At 39.8% G+C, this 14,756-nt stretch overlaps 1 protein-coding gene across 5 annotated transcripts in view; it reads left to right on the top strand.

The window, feature by feature from the left end:
* The window catches only part of LOC118001954 (cAMP and cAMP-inhibited cGMP 3',5'-cyclic phosphodiesterase 10A), a 292,816-nt gene that overhangs the window by 236,308 nt on the left and 41,752 nt on the right, over window positions 1-14,756 (top strand). For all 5 annotated transcript variants that reach the window (XM_034992152.1, XM_034992150.1, XM_034992148.1 and 2 more), the window contains 5 exons: window positions 463-555; window positions 3,396-3,582; window positions 9,821-9,963; window positions 11,830-11,913; window positions 13,506-13,656. In XM_034992152.1, coding sequence (XP_034848043.1) covers window positions 463-555; window positions 3,396-3,582; window positions 9,821-9,963; window positions 11,830-11,913; window positions 13,506-13,656 — 658 coding nt within the window. The remainder of the gene's footprint in view (window positions 1-462; window positions 556-3,395; window positions 3,583-9,820; window positions 9,964-11,829; window positions 11,914-13,505; window positions 13,657-14,756) is intronic.

The raw sequence follows: 14,756 nt of genomic DNA, 5'->3' as shown, positions 1-14,756 counted from the left end.
GAAGGAGGGAAGGAAGGAAAGAAGGAAGGAAGGAGGGAAGGAAGGAAGGAAGGAGGGAGGGAAGGAAGGAAGGAAGGAGGGAAGGAAGGAAGAAAATTAAAGAATTTATGTTGAAGCATCTTGTAAATTATAAGGTACTTTGCAAATATAAAGGATTATTATTGGTCAGTAGAGGAGAGTGCTAGTTAATTTCTCAATTTCAATTTGTAATCCAGTATAGCTTAATATATTGTGGATTATATCTTAAACCAAGCTTCTCTAGTGATTACCGTGCAGTGTTTCTCTGCTTTACCTTTACTGTTATATAGTAATAGGATTTCGAATATGTAAATGTAAAATTAATGCAAGTATTTAAAACAAAACAATGTTCTTTTCTTTACTACTTAGTGGTAATGAAATGTTTCAAGTTATTTTATAACATCTGTGTTTTAATTGGCATGTCCCTCTCTTTTATGTCTACAGATTTTCCATCGAGAAAGGAATTGCTGGTCAGGTAGCAAGAACAGGGGAAGTCCTGAACATTCCAGATGCCTATGCAGACCCACGCTTTAACAGGTAAGAAGCCATTTAGGCCCCTGTCAGTCTCTCCCTCATGTCCCATCTGGCTGGAGCCTCTGTGCTGGAGCCCCCGGCTCCCCACCCACATGCCAGTGCGGTGAGCACCTTCGTCCTGGGCTCTGTGCTACACTTTATTTGAACCAACTCTGTTACCAGTACCCAGTGTTTCCAGATACTTGTAAAATGATAGTTATTTTGGTTATTAATGATATCCAGCTTATAGGACATTAAAGTGTTATAAAAGCATCTATACAGGAAGAGTTAAAGTTTGCAAGGCTGCTTTTGTTCTCATTATGGTGTTAATCATTCTGTCCTGGGCGTGTTCTCCATCAGACCGTACCCTACAAGGCAGTAACACCTACTGATGAAAGTACCTCCTTGTGAATTCAGTTCCGTCACTTATTAGTTCTAGAGTGACCTGGAGTGAGTTATTTAATCTCACTGAGCTTCTGGTCTCCTCATCTTTAAAATGGTATAGTAATGCCTGTTTTATAGGGTGCTTTTTGTTTTGTTTGTTTTTGTTTTGGTAAGATTAGAGAAAATACTCGTAAGAGATCTGACAACTTTCCCTGATACAAAGTGGGAACTCCGTAAGTTGCTGTTTTTACTGGATTTTTTTTTTTTAAAGATTTTATTTATTTATTTGACAGAGAGATAGACAGAAGAGCACAAGCAGAGGGAGTGGTAGAGGGAGAGGGAGAAGCAGGCTCTGCACTGAGCAGGGAACCCGATGCGGGACTCGATCCCAGGACCCTGAGATCATGACCTGAGCCGAAGGCAGATGCTTAACCATCTGAGCCACCCAGGCGCCCTGTTTTTACTGGATATTATTAAAGTTGGATATTAGATGGCTTATAAAGATTTTTTGTTTTGTTTTGAGTTTCTTTGGAGAACTAGGAACCAAATTATATAATCTGATTTAAATAAATCTCTAGAAATTGAAAGTCTCAAGATTGATGCTGTGACTGGGAGTAATAGTTCAGATATTTTGACAGTAGTGTTCTGTTAATTCACACATTTGGTTTACTTTAAGAGGAATTGAATAGCATAAACAATAAGTTTTTTCAGAAATTTGATTAGTGTCAAATATGTGCAACATGTTTGTAAACACAGTTATATCCCAGTTGATACGTCTTATCAGTAAATCAGGAGTATGCAGAAAATCTCAGGGTTTTTTCCCAAAAACCAAACTTGTTATTTTAGTGCTTAAATATTGAAAATACTTATATATCCTTATTTAAAACTGTTATGTAAAAATTTTATGGGTCAACTTTTAAGAACATGAAAAGGCAAGCAACAGATTGTGAGAAAATATTTGCAAAACATGTATCTGACAAAATACTCACATTCAGAGGATATAAACAACTCTTCCAACATAATAAGATAACCTAATTTAATAAATAGGACCCAAAATTTTAATAGACAATTCACAGAAGAAGATACATGAATAGCCGTTAAACACACGAACAGATGTTTGATGTGGGGGAAACAGAAATTTGACAATGAGATCTCACTACACAACAATTTGAATGGATACGGTTTTTAAAAAGTGGCATTAGCAGGGTACCTGGGTGGGCTCAGGGTCATGGGATCAAGCCCCACGTCAGGCTCCTCACTGAGTGTGGAGTCTGCTTGGGATTCTCTCTCTCCCTCTCCCTCTGCCACTCCCCCCCACACACCCTATAGATAAATAAATCTTTAAAAAAAATTAAAAGAGGCATTAGCAAGTGTTGGCAAGGATGTGGAGAAACTTGGAATCACATACTTTGCCGATGGGAGTGTGTAACAGTAGAACCACTTTGGAAAAAGGGTGTGCAGTTTCTTGTAAAGTTAAGCATATACTTACTGTACTCAATCAGCCCCACTCCTGTATTAAAAAAAAACAACATCTGTCCGCACAAAAATTTGTATGCAGATCTTCAAAACAGCATTATTCACAATTGCCAAAAAACTGGCTGTTAACAAAACAATAATAGCCTTAACTGGTGAATGGATAAATAAACTGTGGTCTGTCCATACTCCAGAATACCACTCCACAGTGAAAAGGGCTGAACCACTGATACCTGCTACAGGAGAGATGAATCTCAAAACAGTTCAAGAAGCCAGGCGCAAATGACCACCATCTCACTAACTGCCTTTAGGTACATGATTGTGTCTATGGAACGGAGTCCTGTTTGCAAAAAACATTTTCTCTAAATCAGGAGTCAGCAGAATTTTCTTTTAAGGATCAGATAGTAAGTATTTGGGGCCGTAACGTCTCTGTCACGAGTCCTCAGCTGTGTTGTAGGGTGGCGACAATCCATTCAAGAATGGTGCCCTTGTCTTCCATTAAAACTGTTTACGAAACAGGAGAGGGCTAGTTTGGCCCAGAGGCTATCGTGTGCTGACCCCTGCTCTAAATTCTCAAGGTGATAATTCCTATTTAAGTTTGTTTATTTGCAAGTTACATATCTCAGAACATATGACCAAGTTCAAAGGAACATGTTACTTCACCAAATTTATCATATTTTTCCTCTGCATTCAGTTTGCCCCTGTTTACTTAATAATGCTGTGGATACATAAAACCGAAGGATAAGCTAAAAGCCTCCAAGAGACTGTTCTGAAAAACTCTCTTGCAAATAAAAGAACAGATTGGTTAGAATATTTTTGACGAGATTTTAATGAAACACTTTGACATGTCACATTGTCCTTGAATTCAGAAGCTCAACAGTTCCCTTACAAGTATTTGTAATAGAAGCGTGTAGATTGCAAAGCTCAGTTGAGATTTATGATAGAAGCTATAGACCGTTTTCTCCTGTGTTTGTGCGTTGCTGCTGTGTTCCTGCACGTGGCCGCAGGGAAGTGGACCTGTACACAGGCTACACCACCCGGAATATCCTGTGCATGCCCATCGTGAGCCGGGGAAGCGTGATCGGCGTGGTGCAGATGGTGAACAAGATAAGCGGCAGTGCCTTCTCGAAAACGGACGAAAACAACTTCAAGATGTTTGCCGTCTTCTGTGCTTTAGCCTTACACTGTGCCAATGTGAGTGCTGCTTCTGTGACTGCTTCCTTAGTCCTCGGTATCCGCTTTAAAACTGGTTAAATAAAGCAGTTGAAAGGGTGGGTTCTGTTGTTTTATTTTGTTTTTTCAGTATTTCCTTCATATGCCAGAAACAGTGATTCCTGGTTGTACATATTTTAGGAAATGTCTTCAAATGCTTGGGGGGGGGGAAATCTTCTAATATTTTAGCTTTTGTTTCAAGGTGTGAATTTGTTAAAAAGAAAAATGAGGTTAATTTAAAGGTAAAATGTTTGAACAGAAGGTTTCTGTCTCATGGTGTCTACTGAAATGAGTAAGGAAAATGTGACCTCCACTGTCATTGTTTGTCATATGGTGCATTTGAGAGTCTTGTACGAAAGAGAGTGATGAGTCCCGTGTGAACGCCGCCCAGGACGCGCTCTGGCTGTCCGCTCACTGGACCCTCACGGCACGGCTGCCCTGCTTACTGCATAATCCGTGCAGTTCCATTGGTCTTAGGAAGTCTCACTTTAAGATAGTTGGTAAAACATCTAGGATTCTATCAACTCTAGGAATCCTTTAGTGATACTACTGGTATTCTGAAGTCAGGGAAATTTTTATTCACTTTTTTTTCAAAGCTAAACCAACATAAATGGGAGTTAACACCTTCCTAATGTAGAAAAATGGCCTTTTTGGAAATAGAACCTTAAGTTCCATAAGAGCAACCACATAGCTAGTGGAAACAGCTGAGAGATGATTAGGAACAAAAATGGCAAAAAGTAATGCCCTGGTGACTAGGGGTAACGGTTTGCAGTTCGGTTGGTGCTGCTCCATGAGAAGACCCCCCTCTTCCCGCTGCATCACCACGTGCCCGCTCATGGGGACCTTTCTTGTTACTCAGTTCATCAGAAATACATTAGTGCAGTTGTCAGATACTTTCTGCTTCAGACATTTTCTGTAGCTGTATTTCTCTCTCATAAATAAAATACTGACAGCTTACATTTGTTCAGTTTAAAAGTTGCAGAGAATGTAAATTCTAATATATCCTGAATGTTGATTTTCATCGATTTTTAAGTGTATCCGATGGGATCTACTTGAAGTCAGTTTAGTCCATTTAAGAATACACCAGCAGGCTCTTATGATTGGGAATTACAGTATCATTCTTTTCTCTCTCTGAATGTGTATTTCTGTTACCCCACAAAAGTTTGATCTCCTGTAATGTATTTTATTAATTAGGATAATCTAAAACATCTATAATAAATGTTGAAAATTAATTTGGCTTGTGGTAGTGTATTATAGGTCATTATTAGGATGCATGTGGTCAAAACAACCATGCTAGGAAATTTTAATAAGAAATTATCAAAAATACAAATTATTGGAAACTATTTTATCCTAATGTGATGTCTGTGGCTTAAAATAAAAAACAGTTAATATATCCGTGCATACATTTTACCTACTTTAGAATGAAACTAAGTTTAGTGTAAGTTTTTTATACTCTCTGTTTTGAATCAACTTCAGACAGAAAGCAAAGTTGCAAAAATAATACAGAGATTCCCATGCTCCCCAGTGTTGATACGTTACCATTTTTACCTTGATATTCTTTCTTTCTTCTCTCTCTCTGTCTGATTCATAGATGTCATATTCCTCTGACCTGTTTGAGGGTAGGTTTTAGACAAAATGTCTCATAACCCCTAAATAAATACTTGAGCTTGTATTTCCTAAAGACAGATCCGTCGTCTTACTCTCCGCTGCATAACTGAAGAGTCCGGAAATTCACATTGGTTCTGTGTTAGTGTGTGAGACCTGCCCCAGGCAGCCCCACAGACTGGGTGCTAAAGAACAGAAAGTTACTTTGTCACAGTTCTGGCAGCTGGAAGTCCAAGGTGTCAGTGGGTTTGGTTTCGTCTAAGGCTTCTCTCCTTGGTCTGTAGATGGCTTCGTTTCCCTGTGTCCTCATAAGGTCTTCCCTCTGCGCATGTATTTGTGTCCTAAGCTCCTTTTCTTGTAAGGACACTTGTCATACTGAATGTGGGCCCGCCCTGTTGACCTCATTTTACCTTAATTACTTCCTCGAAGGCCAGATGTCCAAATATATCACATTCTGAGGTAGGTACTGGGGCTTTAAGGTTTCAACGTACGAATTTTAGGGAGCACAATTCAGCCCCAAACAGGTACCAGATACTGTTCAGCTAAACTGTGAAGTTCTTTGGTGTCCTTTAATCTGGAACCATTCTTTACTCTTTGCCTTGCATGACCTGAGTACTTTTGAAGCGTATAGGCCAGTTATTTTGTAGAATGCTTCTTAATTTGGGCTGTCTGGTATTTCCGCATGATCATATTGAGGTTAGAATTTTGACAGGAATACGGCGGAATTATGTGTTCCCATTGAGTCCCATTAGCAGGCACACATCCTTTCACTGGTGATGTTAGCTTCATCACTTGGTTAAGGTTGTGTCTGCCAGATTTCTCCTCTGAAACACTTTCCATCTTTTTCTCACTATTTTGGAAGAGAGTTTGTACGTAAGCCTCTGCCATATTCTCTTCTCTGTCTCCCAGAGAGATACACAGACACCCCCCATCTCGCACTGCAGAACTCCTTCTGGCCATCTCCTTTCCATCTTTGGAACTTTGTTCTTTGACATTGAGGAACTGGATCCCCACTATTCAGCAACAGTGTTATTCCTACTCATTGAGGAAGTTTTGAGGAAGCCCTAAGAATTGCTTTCATTAATGAGTGAGTAGCAGAAAGAATTTTATTATAGCAATCTCTCTTAATTCAAACTCCACCTGAGCTAAGATGCCAAAAAGTACTGATAACTCTACCATCAAAAGTTATTTTAAATGATCTATCAGCTGAAAATTTATTTAGTTTCACCACCTTCAATATTTTATGAAAACTTTAGAAACCACTATTAGACCTCATTAATACCATATTTTATATTTCCCTTTGTTTCAAGAGGTTTTTATATTAGAGCAATTTGAGGAAGGGGTTATTCTGAAATGGGAGGTGGACAAAAGTCATTTTTTAGGTCAGAGTATGTGTGAAAGTTAAGGAGGTAGAAATCGGTCCTCTTAAAATCTTTACAGGTTTCCATGTGTTTCTTGAAGAATGCATCCCTGTCAGTGTCGACACTCGAGTTAACTCGGCTGTATCGTTAGAGGATCTGGCTCCGCAGGTCCAAAGCTCTTCTAACCCGCTGAGTGTTGCATCACAAAACCTGGATGCAAACATGATTCGATGTTTATACCAAACTAAACCCAAATTTAAACAAGAAAAATAACACCCCTGAAAAGTCATGAATAAGTTAACAGGAATTCTGTCTTTACATTTTTAACCTGATCCAGGTTGTTCTTCAACTGTATGAGAAGGAGGCTTGTGTACCAGTTGGCCCACACGATTCACAGTTACGAAGGTAGCTTTGAAACGGACCCCTGTTTCCATTGTGCTGTCCATGCATTTGCTGCTTGTGACAAAGTACTTGGAATGGTGGTTGAATTCATACATTATTGCACATTTCATCCTTCACAAAAAAATATTCCAAGTGTGCCAATCTTTTCTGATGACAAAGTACAATCAATATTTAATGATTTGGAAGATATTCAAATAAGCAGTATTTAATCTGACTTTGGAATCTCAAGTGACATTCACACTGAATAAGAAATCAGCTGCTTTTCCAAATAAACCCGTCCTGTTCTTGAAGAGTGCACGTGGAAAACAGGTCTGCGAGTATTCTCCTTGTCGCTGTCCCGTTATCATGTGACTCCCATATACACATTATCACAGGCCTTTACAGAGACTGGGAGCAGAACATGGCTCTGCAGCTTTCCTGGGGTTTATGAATACGTGGTACACTGTGTGTGTCCGGAGTGTTGACAAGTGCATGTACACACAGCCCAAGGAAGCCATCACTCCATCAAGACATGGTGCATCCACTGCGTCACGGGTTTCTGGGTGCCCCTCAAAGCCCGCCCTCATGACCCTCCCCATCTTTACCCCCAGTGTCAGGGAACCACTGATCTGCTTTTTGTCACCATAATAAATTACTTTGCATTTTCTAGAATTATTTTATGTAAATGGAATCATAAAAATCTGTATTCCTTTTTGTCTGGGTTCTTTCACTCAGCATTATTATTTTGAGATTCATCCATGGCATCGCATGTATAAATAGTTCATTCCTTTTTATTACTGAATATTCCATCAAATGGATATACTATAAACGATTTAGTCACCTATTGATGGGCATTTGAGTTATTTCTAGGTTTTAGCTATTACAAATAAAGCTGCAGTGAGCATCTATGCACAAGTCTTTGTACGGTGTATGCTTTCCTTTCCATTGAGTAAATACCTAGACATGGAGTGGCTATGAGGCATTTATCCGATAAGTTATTTGCAAATATTTGCTCCCAGTGTTTGGCTTGTCCTGTCATTCTCAACAATTTCTTTCTAAGAGCAGTTATTAATCTTGAAGAAGTCCAGCTTACTTGGTTTTTTTTTCCTTTTTATGATCATGCTGTTAGCATTTTACCAAAGACATATTTGCCTAACCCAAGGTCACAAAGATTTTCTCCTATGTTTTCTTCTAGAAGTTTAGGTTTTACATTTAGGTCTGTGATCCATTTTGAGTACATTTTTGTATATGGTTAAAGGTAAGGGTCATCTTGCATTTATTTATTTGCATGTGAGTGTCCAGTTGGTCCAGCACAGTTTGTTACATTTGCTGTCCTTTCTCCACCATCTTGCCTCTGCACACCTGTTGAAAACCAACTGATGTTTAAGAACATTATGTCCTCTTGACGTATGGACCCCGTTATCATTTGAAATAATCCTTCTTTATCCCCGATAATAGTCTTTGCTCTGAAATACATTATATCTGATATTAAGCCACTCCAGCTTTCTTTTGACTGGTGTTATATTGTATATCCTTTCCATCATTTTACCTTATTTAGGTCTTTATTTTTGAAGTAGGATTCTTGTAAACAGCATAAGCTGGGTCTTCCTTTTTTATTCAGTCTGGCAGTCTTTGCTTTTTAACCAGGATATTTCTACTATCACATTTTATGTTTAAGTATAAATCCACCATCTTGTTGTTTTCTGTTTGTTCCATTGTTCTTTATTCCCTTTTACCTCTTTCTTCCTTTAAAATTGAATTTTTTTTATGACTTTACTTTATGAAGCAGCTTTTAACTTACTAAAATCTTCCCCATGAAGAGTTTCACTAAGTTTCATTGGTTTTGAACCTGGTGGATAATATATAAAGATGCAGCTAATTCATTTGCAGGATTAACTGATTGGCATCAAGGGAAATGGAAAATTTTGTGATTTTAAGCCAAAAATATTAGTGGCTAGGGAACAAAACCTTATATAAGTGTGATGTTTAAGGACAGCTAGTCCTTTATTCTGTTTGGATCCACATACTTTTTGGCATATCTTTCTCAAATAGTATAACTGAAAATCTCTTAAGTATTAAAATAAATCAAAGTGAACCCAGACCTTAACATCACCATCTCACAAATCACTGAAGAAAACACTTGACAATTGATAACATACATTTAATTAGTTCTTTCATTATAAAATATGTAATTGTCTAATAAGAATAAAAAGTCTTGCTCAGTAATAAAATATTAAAAGGAAGTACTTTGTATTTTTATCTTTTTCTACTTCTGTTTTAATGTAAACAGTGTATCTGCACAGTGCATGTGCATGTAATTGCTAAAGGACTGTACATTTATTGGGCGTGCCTCTCCAGAGTTCTTTCACTGATAATGGACTTCACGGTCAAGCATTGTTGAGACTCCCTGGACTAAAGGACTTTGACATCACCAAGAATTAAAATAAATATTTTTAAAAGGAGACATAGGAAAAAATCTTAACTCCTGACTGATGGAGTGTCTGTCTCCGTGTGTTTGGGTGCAGGAATAGACCGCGTGGCCTAGAAACAGCAGACGCTGATTTCTCACGGTTTTTGAGGCTGGTTGTCTAAGAAGGGACCAGTGGATAAATACCAAGGAATCTCATGACCCAGGGACAGTGTCTGGGTGCAGAAGTTAATAAGTCTTTTAAAACGGAAATACAATTTTTTTGTAAACTTAGTGTTTTGTATCTTCGACAGCACAAGTGGGGGAATCTTCGGTGTATATGAAATGCATGGTACGAGCAGTTAGTAGATCAGCAGTGGTTTCAGTTCCAGTTCTGATTCTCAGTGACGTAACTACTTTAAACACTCATTTCGCTTTACTTTTTTTTTTTGGATTTGCCTTCCAGATGTATCACCGAATCCGTCATTCCGAGTGCATTTACCGGGTGACTATGGAGAAGCTTTCCTACCATAGCATCTGTACGGCAGAGGAGTGGCAGGGCCTCATGCACTTCAACCTCCCCGTGCGCCTCTGCAAAGAAATTGAATTGTGAGAATCTTGTCCTGTTTCTGCAGGAACGGATTTTTCATTTGATTCAGCCTAAAGTGACATGGGTACCGAAGTAGAATTGCAAACACCGTATCACACGTGTGGTTCCGTTGTTGCCATTGTCCCTTCTCATGACGCCACATCTCATAAGAGATCATGGACAGGAAGGCCACATCTCTTTATTGTTAGAAAAAAAAATCTCGACGCCACTTTGAAATGAGTTCAGTGTTAGCTTTCCTCATTAGTCTTCTGCCTGCTTTACACCATATATATGGCACTAAATGCTGAAGATGGCATTGGATATCCGAGGTCTGAAAGTTTTCATTTCCATATAATAAATTTACAGACTGAATTTTAGGATTTAGTAATAATGAGTGCAGCTGGCCTGGAAGCCACGGGTCGGTCAGCGATTGCCCATCTGTGCTCTTGCCCTGTCTCTGTGCAGGGGTCTCTGCCGGCTCCTTCAGCAGACCTCTCCTAAACACTAATGGCTTGGTACTGCCCTATTCAAATGACTTTTTGTTTTGCTTCAGTTTATCTTTGAATGGTTCATATATAGTACATATTGTGATATAATAAGAAATATATGTATTTGGTCTTTGTGGCTAGTTTCTGGCTCACAGCTCCTAAAACCCTTGAGTTTCCTGAGTGATTCATCATGAACCTCTTTCAACCACACTTGAGTTTTTGCTGTTGAAGGACTGTAGGAGGAAGGGGGCTGGTTGCCCAAGGAACCAACCAAGTGGTTTGGGGATTGTAATTTTCAGCCACCCTCAGACCTCCTGGGAGGGGACAGGGACTGGGCGTTGAGTTAATCACCAGTGACCAATGATTTAATCAAATGCTCCTATGCAGTGGAACCTCCAAAAACCCTGAACAAGGGGTTCAGAGAGCTTTTAGGTTGGTGAACATATTCAGTGCTGGGAAGGTGGTGCACCCTACAGAGGCATGGGATCTCCTCAATCCTTCTTCCCACATGGCCTGCCCTATGCATCGCTTCCATGTGCCTCTTGAGTTGTATCCCTAATAATAAACTGGCAATAGTAAGTAAAGTGTTTCCCTGAGTTCTGTGAGCTATTCCAGGGCATTATAAACCCTGAGGTGGGGTTTGTGGAAACCTCTGATTTATAGCCCGTGGTCAGAAGCATGGGTGGCCAGGACTTGCAATTGGCATCTAAAGTTGGGGGGCGGGGGGAGCAGTCTCGTGAGACTGAGCCCTTAACCTGTGTGGTCTGCACTGGCTGCAGGTAGTGTCAGAAGTAAATTGAACTGTAGGACATCAGTTGGTGTCTGCAGAGGGTTGGAGAATTGCTTGGTGTGGAAAACTCACACATTTGGTGTCAGAAGTATAACTAGAGGAACATGGATTCTTTTCATATTTTACCATTGTGTTTATTTGGGTTAAATGTTAGTAATTAAATTAGCAAATGAAAAATAGGTAATAATTTTGGATGTTTGTCTCTATGAAGTTTTTCCTCTGGACTTAAATAGGAGATTCTGTGTCTCCCCCCCCCCCCCCCCCGTGCCCCGGTCTATGAGTTGTGTAAAATGTGTAGTATTTGTAATAAAATTATTTTGTACTCTTATTGCTCTGATAACAACCGCAACATCATTTTTTACAGATTGTTTAATAGAAAATTAAGCAATGACTTAAATATTGGGCTGAGTTCCTAAGGGAATGTGTAGAATTTCCTCCTGGAAACATTTAAATACAACAAAGATGTGACTGAGAAGACAGGGAAAGGGATGGCTGAACTCCCAGTGTTATTTTAGTTTCTTAATCGACAAAAAGTTAAATGACTTTATTTGTTTTTATGTTTATCCTGATTATATTTATTAATCAACCTCGTGTTCTTTTCATTTCAGATTCCACTTTGACATTGGTCCTTTTGAAAACATGTGGCCTGGAATCTTTGTCTACATGGTCCATCGGTCCTGTGGGACATCCTGGTATGAATGACCTAAAAACTTCCTTCTGAAGCTGTTGAGTGATACGACCTCTTCTTCCCCCTGCCTAAATGCCTTGTCACTTCCTTGGTTGATAATTATCTGAAAATATGCCATATATAAATAATTTTTTTCCAAATATTTAAATAAAAAAAGGCTGAGATTATTAGACAGATTGATAGCCTTCTTGGATTTCCTTTCCAGCCTGCCGAGCTCTTCGCCAGGGTGGCTGTCCCTTGGCGAACAGCCACGTGTCTACCAAGTGATGGTAAAAACACAAGTGAAAATTACCTTAGGCTGTGTAATGGGAAGAGGCAGGGGTTACTGCTCCACATAATTACATACTGTTTGAAAGTGTGTTTTGGAAAACATGCACTGAATTTAGCATCAGCTTTCAGCCTACATTATGTTTCTGTTAGGACAGCTGTGAAGGAAACAGGTCTCCTAATTCTGCGCCGAGTGCCTTCCTAGCAACTCCACTGTGGTTCCCTTCCCCTGCGGGTCCTTCCCCTCTCCCGTGGCCTGCCCTAGGGGCCTTTTAGGACTTCCCACTTAACCTTTTACAGCTTCAGCATACATACTGAAAATGCAAGGAATGGTTTTCTTTTTCTCTTTTTCACTCATTTAATCATTAAATGGCTTATAGGGCTCTTAATTGCTCTGAAATTAAATTGTCGTTCCTTTGCTATTGAATTCTGTGTCTTCTCTTACTTCTTTCCGTGACTTTTATAAATCGCTCTTTTGAAAGGATATACACAGGATAATTAACTCCACTTATTTCTTAGATGTCAGTTGAGAGTTTTACCAGTTGGAACTCTTAAAATGACATACCTTGTATTTCAAGGACATTTGAAAATTTTTAGTGGGGAAAAAAAAGGTTATATATCTTTAGAAGTTTTATGAGCTCTCATCACCTTGGTATTTCAAAGAGCCCTGTTTTATATTGATGCACTTTTGTTTTAAGCAGCCTTAAATTCCCCAAGGGAGTTGCTGAGGCCTTAAATGAGTAGAAATACATGATAATATAAAAATAAAACATAATAGCAATGTTTCATAATAAAAACATGTCACACTTCTTTATCTACTGTGTCGGGATTTTGATATGGCCGTTTGCCACTTAATAATTTGAGTGTGCCGTACTTCAGATCCATTTTGAAAGGATAGTCTCTCCTCCAGGAAGTTCTCATGGTACACATATTTGCAGCTCATGAATCTCATTGTGCTTTTTGGAAGATATGAGCTCAAAACACCCTTGAACAGGGTGATGAAATGTTGTCCGTTGAAGCAAGGTGGGATGTGGGAAATGCTTGGAAGGTGAGGACGGTAATGGAGTTAATGACAGGCAGCTGCCTGCTGATTCTGGTGTGTGCCCCTGCGAGGCCAGTTAATGTATCAGATCTGACGCTCTGCAGGAGCCTTCCTCTCTTAACTGGCTGGAGGACTAGAAGGGAAGTGGTGAGTGAGACCCAGCGCTCCCGGACTCCGCCACTGTGCACGTCTGTGTGGGTCCAGACATACGTGTTTAAACCAGAGTTCCAGCTAGAACGTATTGATTCTGTACCAGTTTCTGTCCTAACACTTTCTTTTCCACACAGCTTTGAGCTTGAAAAGTTGTGTCGTTTTATTATGTCTGTGAAGAAAAACTATCGGCGGGTTCCTTATCACAACTGGAAACACGCCGTCACTGTGGCTCACTGCATGTACGCCATTCTCCAGAACAACCACGGGCTCTTCACCGACCTTGAGGTGCGTGTGCACACGCTTTTTTTTTTTTCCATTTCAAATAATCAGAGTGGATTTAAATACTCTGTGTCTAGAGTACCTTGCCGGTATGGATATGTGACGTGTGATTCTACAACAGGTCAGTAATTTAGTAGAAACACACTTTTAAAGTTGCTGTGCCCGTTATTTGTCATGTTATTCTGTATCAGGAATGTCGATACAGAAATTCCAACCTCACCAAAATATTCCCCCCAGGGAACACTAGTTTAATGGTCTCTTTTCCCTGTGAAAGCTTATGTCTTCTGAGAGTCTTTGTTAGGTAAACAGAGTCTGCTTTTCTCCTTGCTCTGTGCCCTGGGTAACGTAGACATATCCTACTGATTTGAGACCCCAGAGCATTGAATCATTAAATACAGTTAAGACACAAATGTGTATGTGGTCTCTTGTCCCATGAGGAGGTGGGCTCTGTGAGGCTTACCTGACTGACCTGACTTGACATGCCCAGAGCTGGTGACACACTCAGAGATTTGGGGCTGCCTAGTCCATCCGTGCACCGCTGTCTAGCTCAGCACTCAGTGATGCCCACGGCCAGCGTGTTCTCGCCCCCACACGGTCCCAGCGATGAATCCCCTCTCTTCTCCTCCATAAAACTGATGTCCTGCTTCAGAGGACATGTTGACCGTGCAGAGAAGGGGCTTCCTCATCACGGAGATGAGGAACTTGTGCTTCTCTCAAGGGCAACATTTGCACTAGAGCCCAGCGTGCCTCAGGGCCAGTCCTGTGCCTCTTCCATCCCATTAGACCAAATTCACAATCTGGGCAGGAAACTCAGAAGGTGCATGGCAAGAAAAAACATTCAAAAATGGAAAATTTTAAGATAAGTGAGAAAATTTTGCAGTTACAAATTAACTCTCATTTAAGTGCCTAATTCATCTTTAGAATTATATCATGATGTTTTCACAAAAGCTCAGGTCCTTTTGGCTAAAAATAATCCCAAAATAATATGTGTGAAAATTTAAAATACATTTTTTAAAAGGGATATTTAATCTCTGATAAAACTATTAGAAATTATCACTTGAGGGGCACCTGGGGGGCTCAGGTGGTTAAGTGTCTGCCCTCGGCTC

This window comes from Mirounga leonina, unplaced genomic scaffold (assembly GCF_011800145.1).
Source record: "Mirounga leonina isolate KUSES-001 unplaced genomic scaffold, KU_Mleo_1.0 Mir_55, whole genome shotgun sequence".
Taxonomy (NCBI): Eukaryota; Metazoa; Chordata; class Mammalia; order Carnivora; family Phocidae; genus Mirounga; species Mirounga leonina.
Note: the sequence above shows the minus strand (reverse complement) of the source record. Positions and strands in the feature narration are given on the sequence as shown.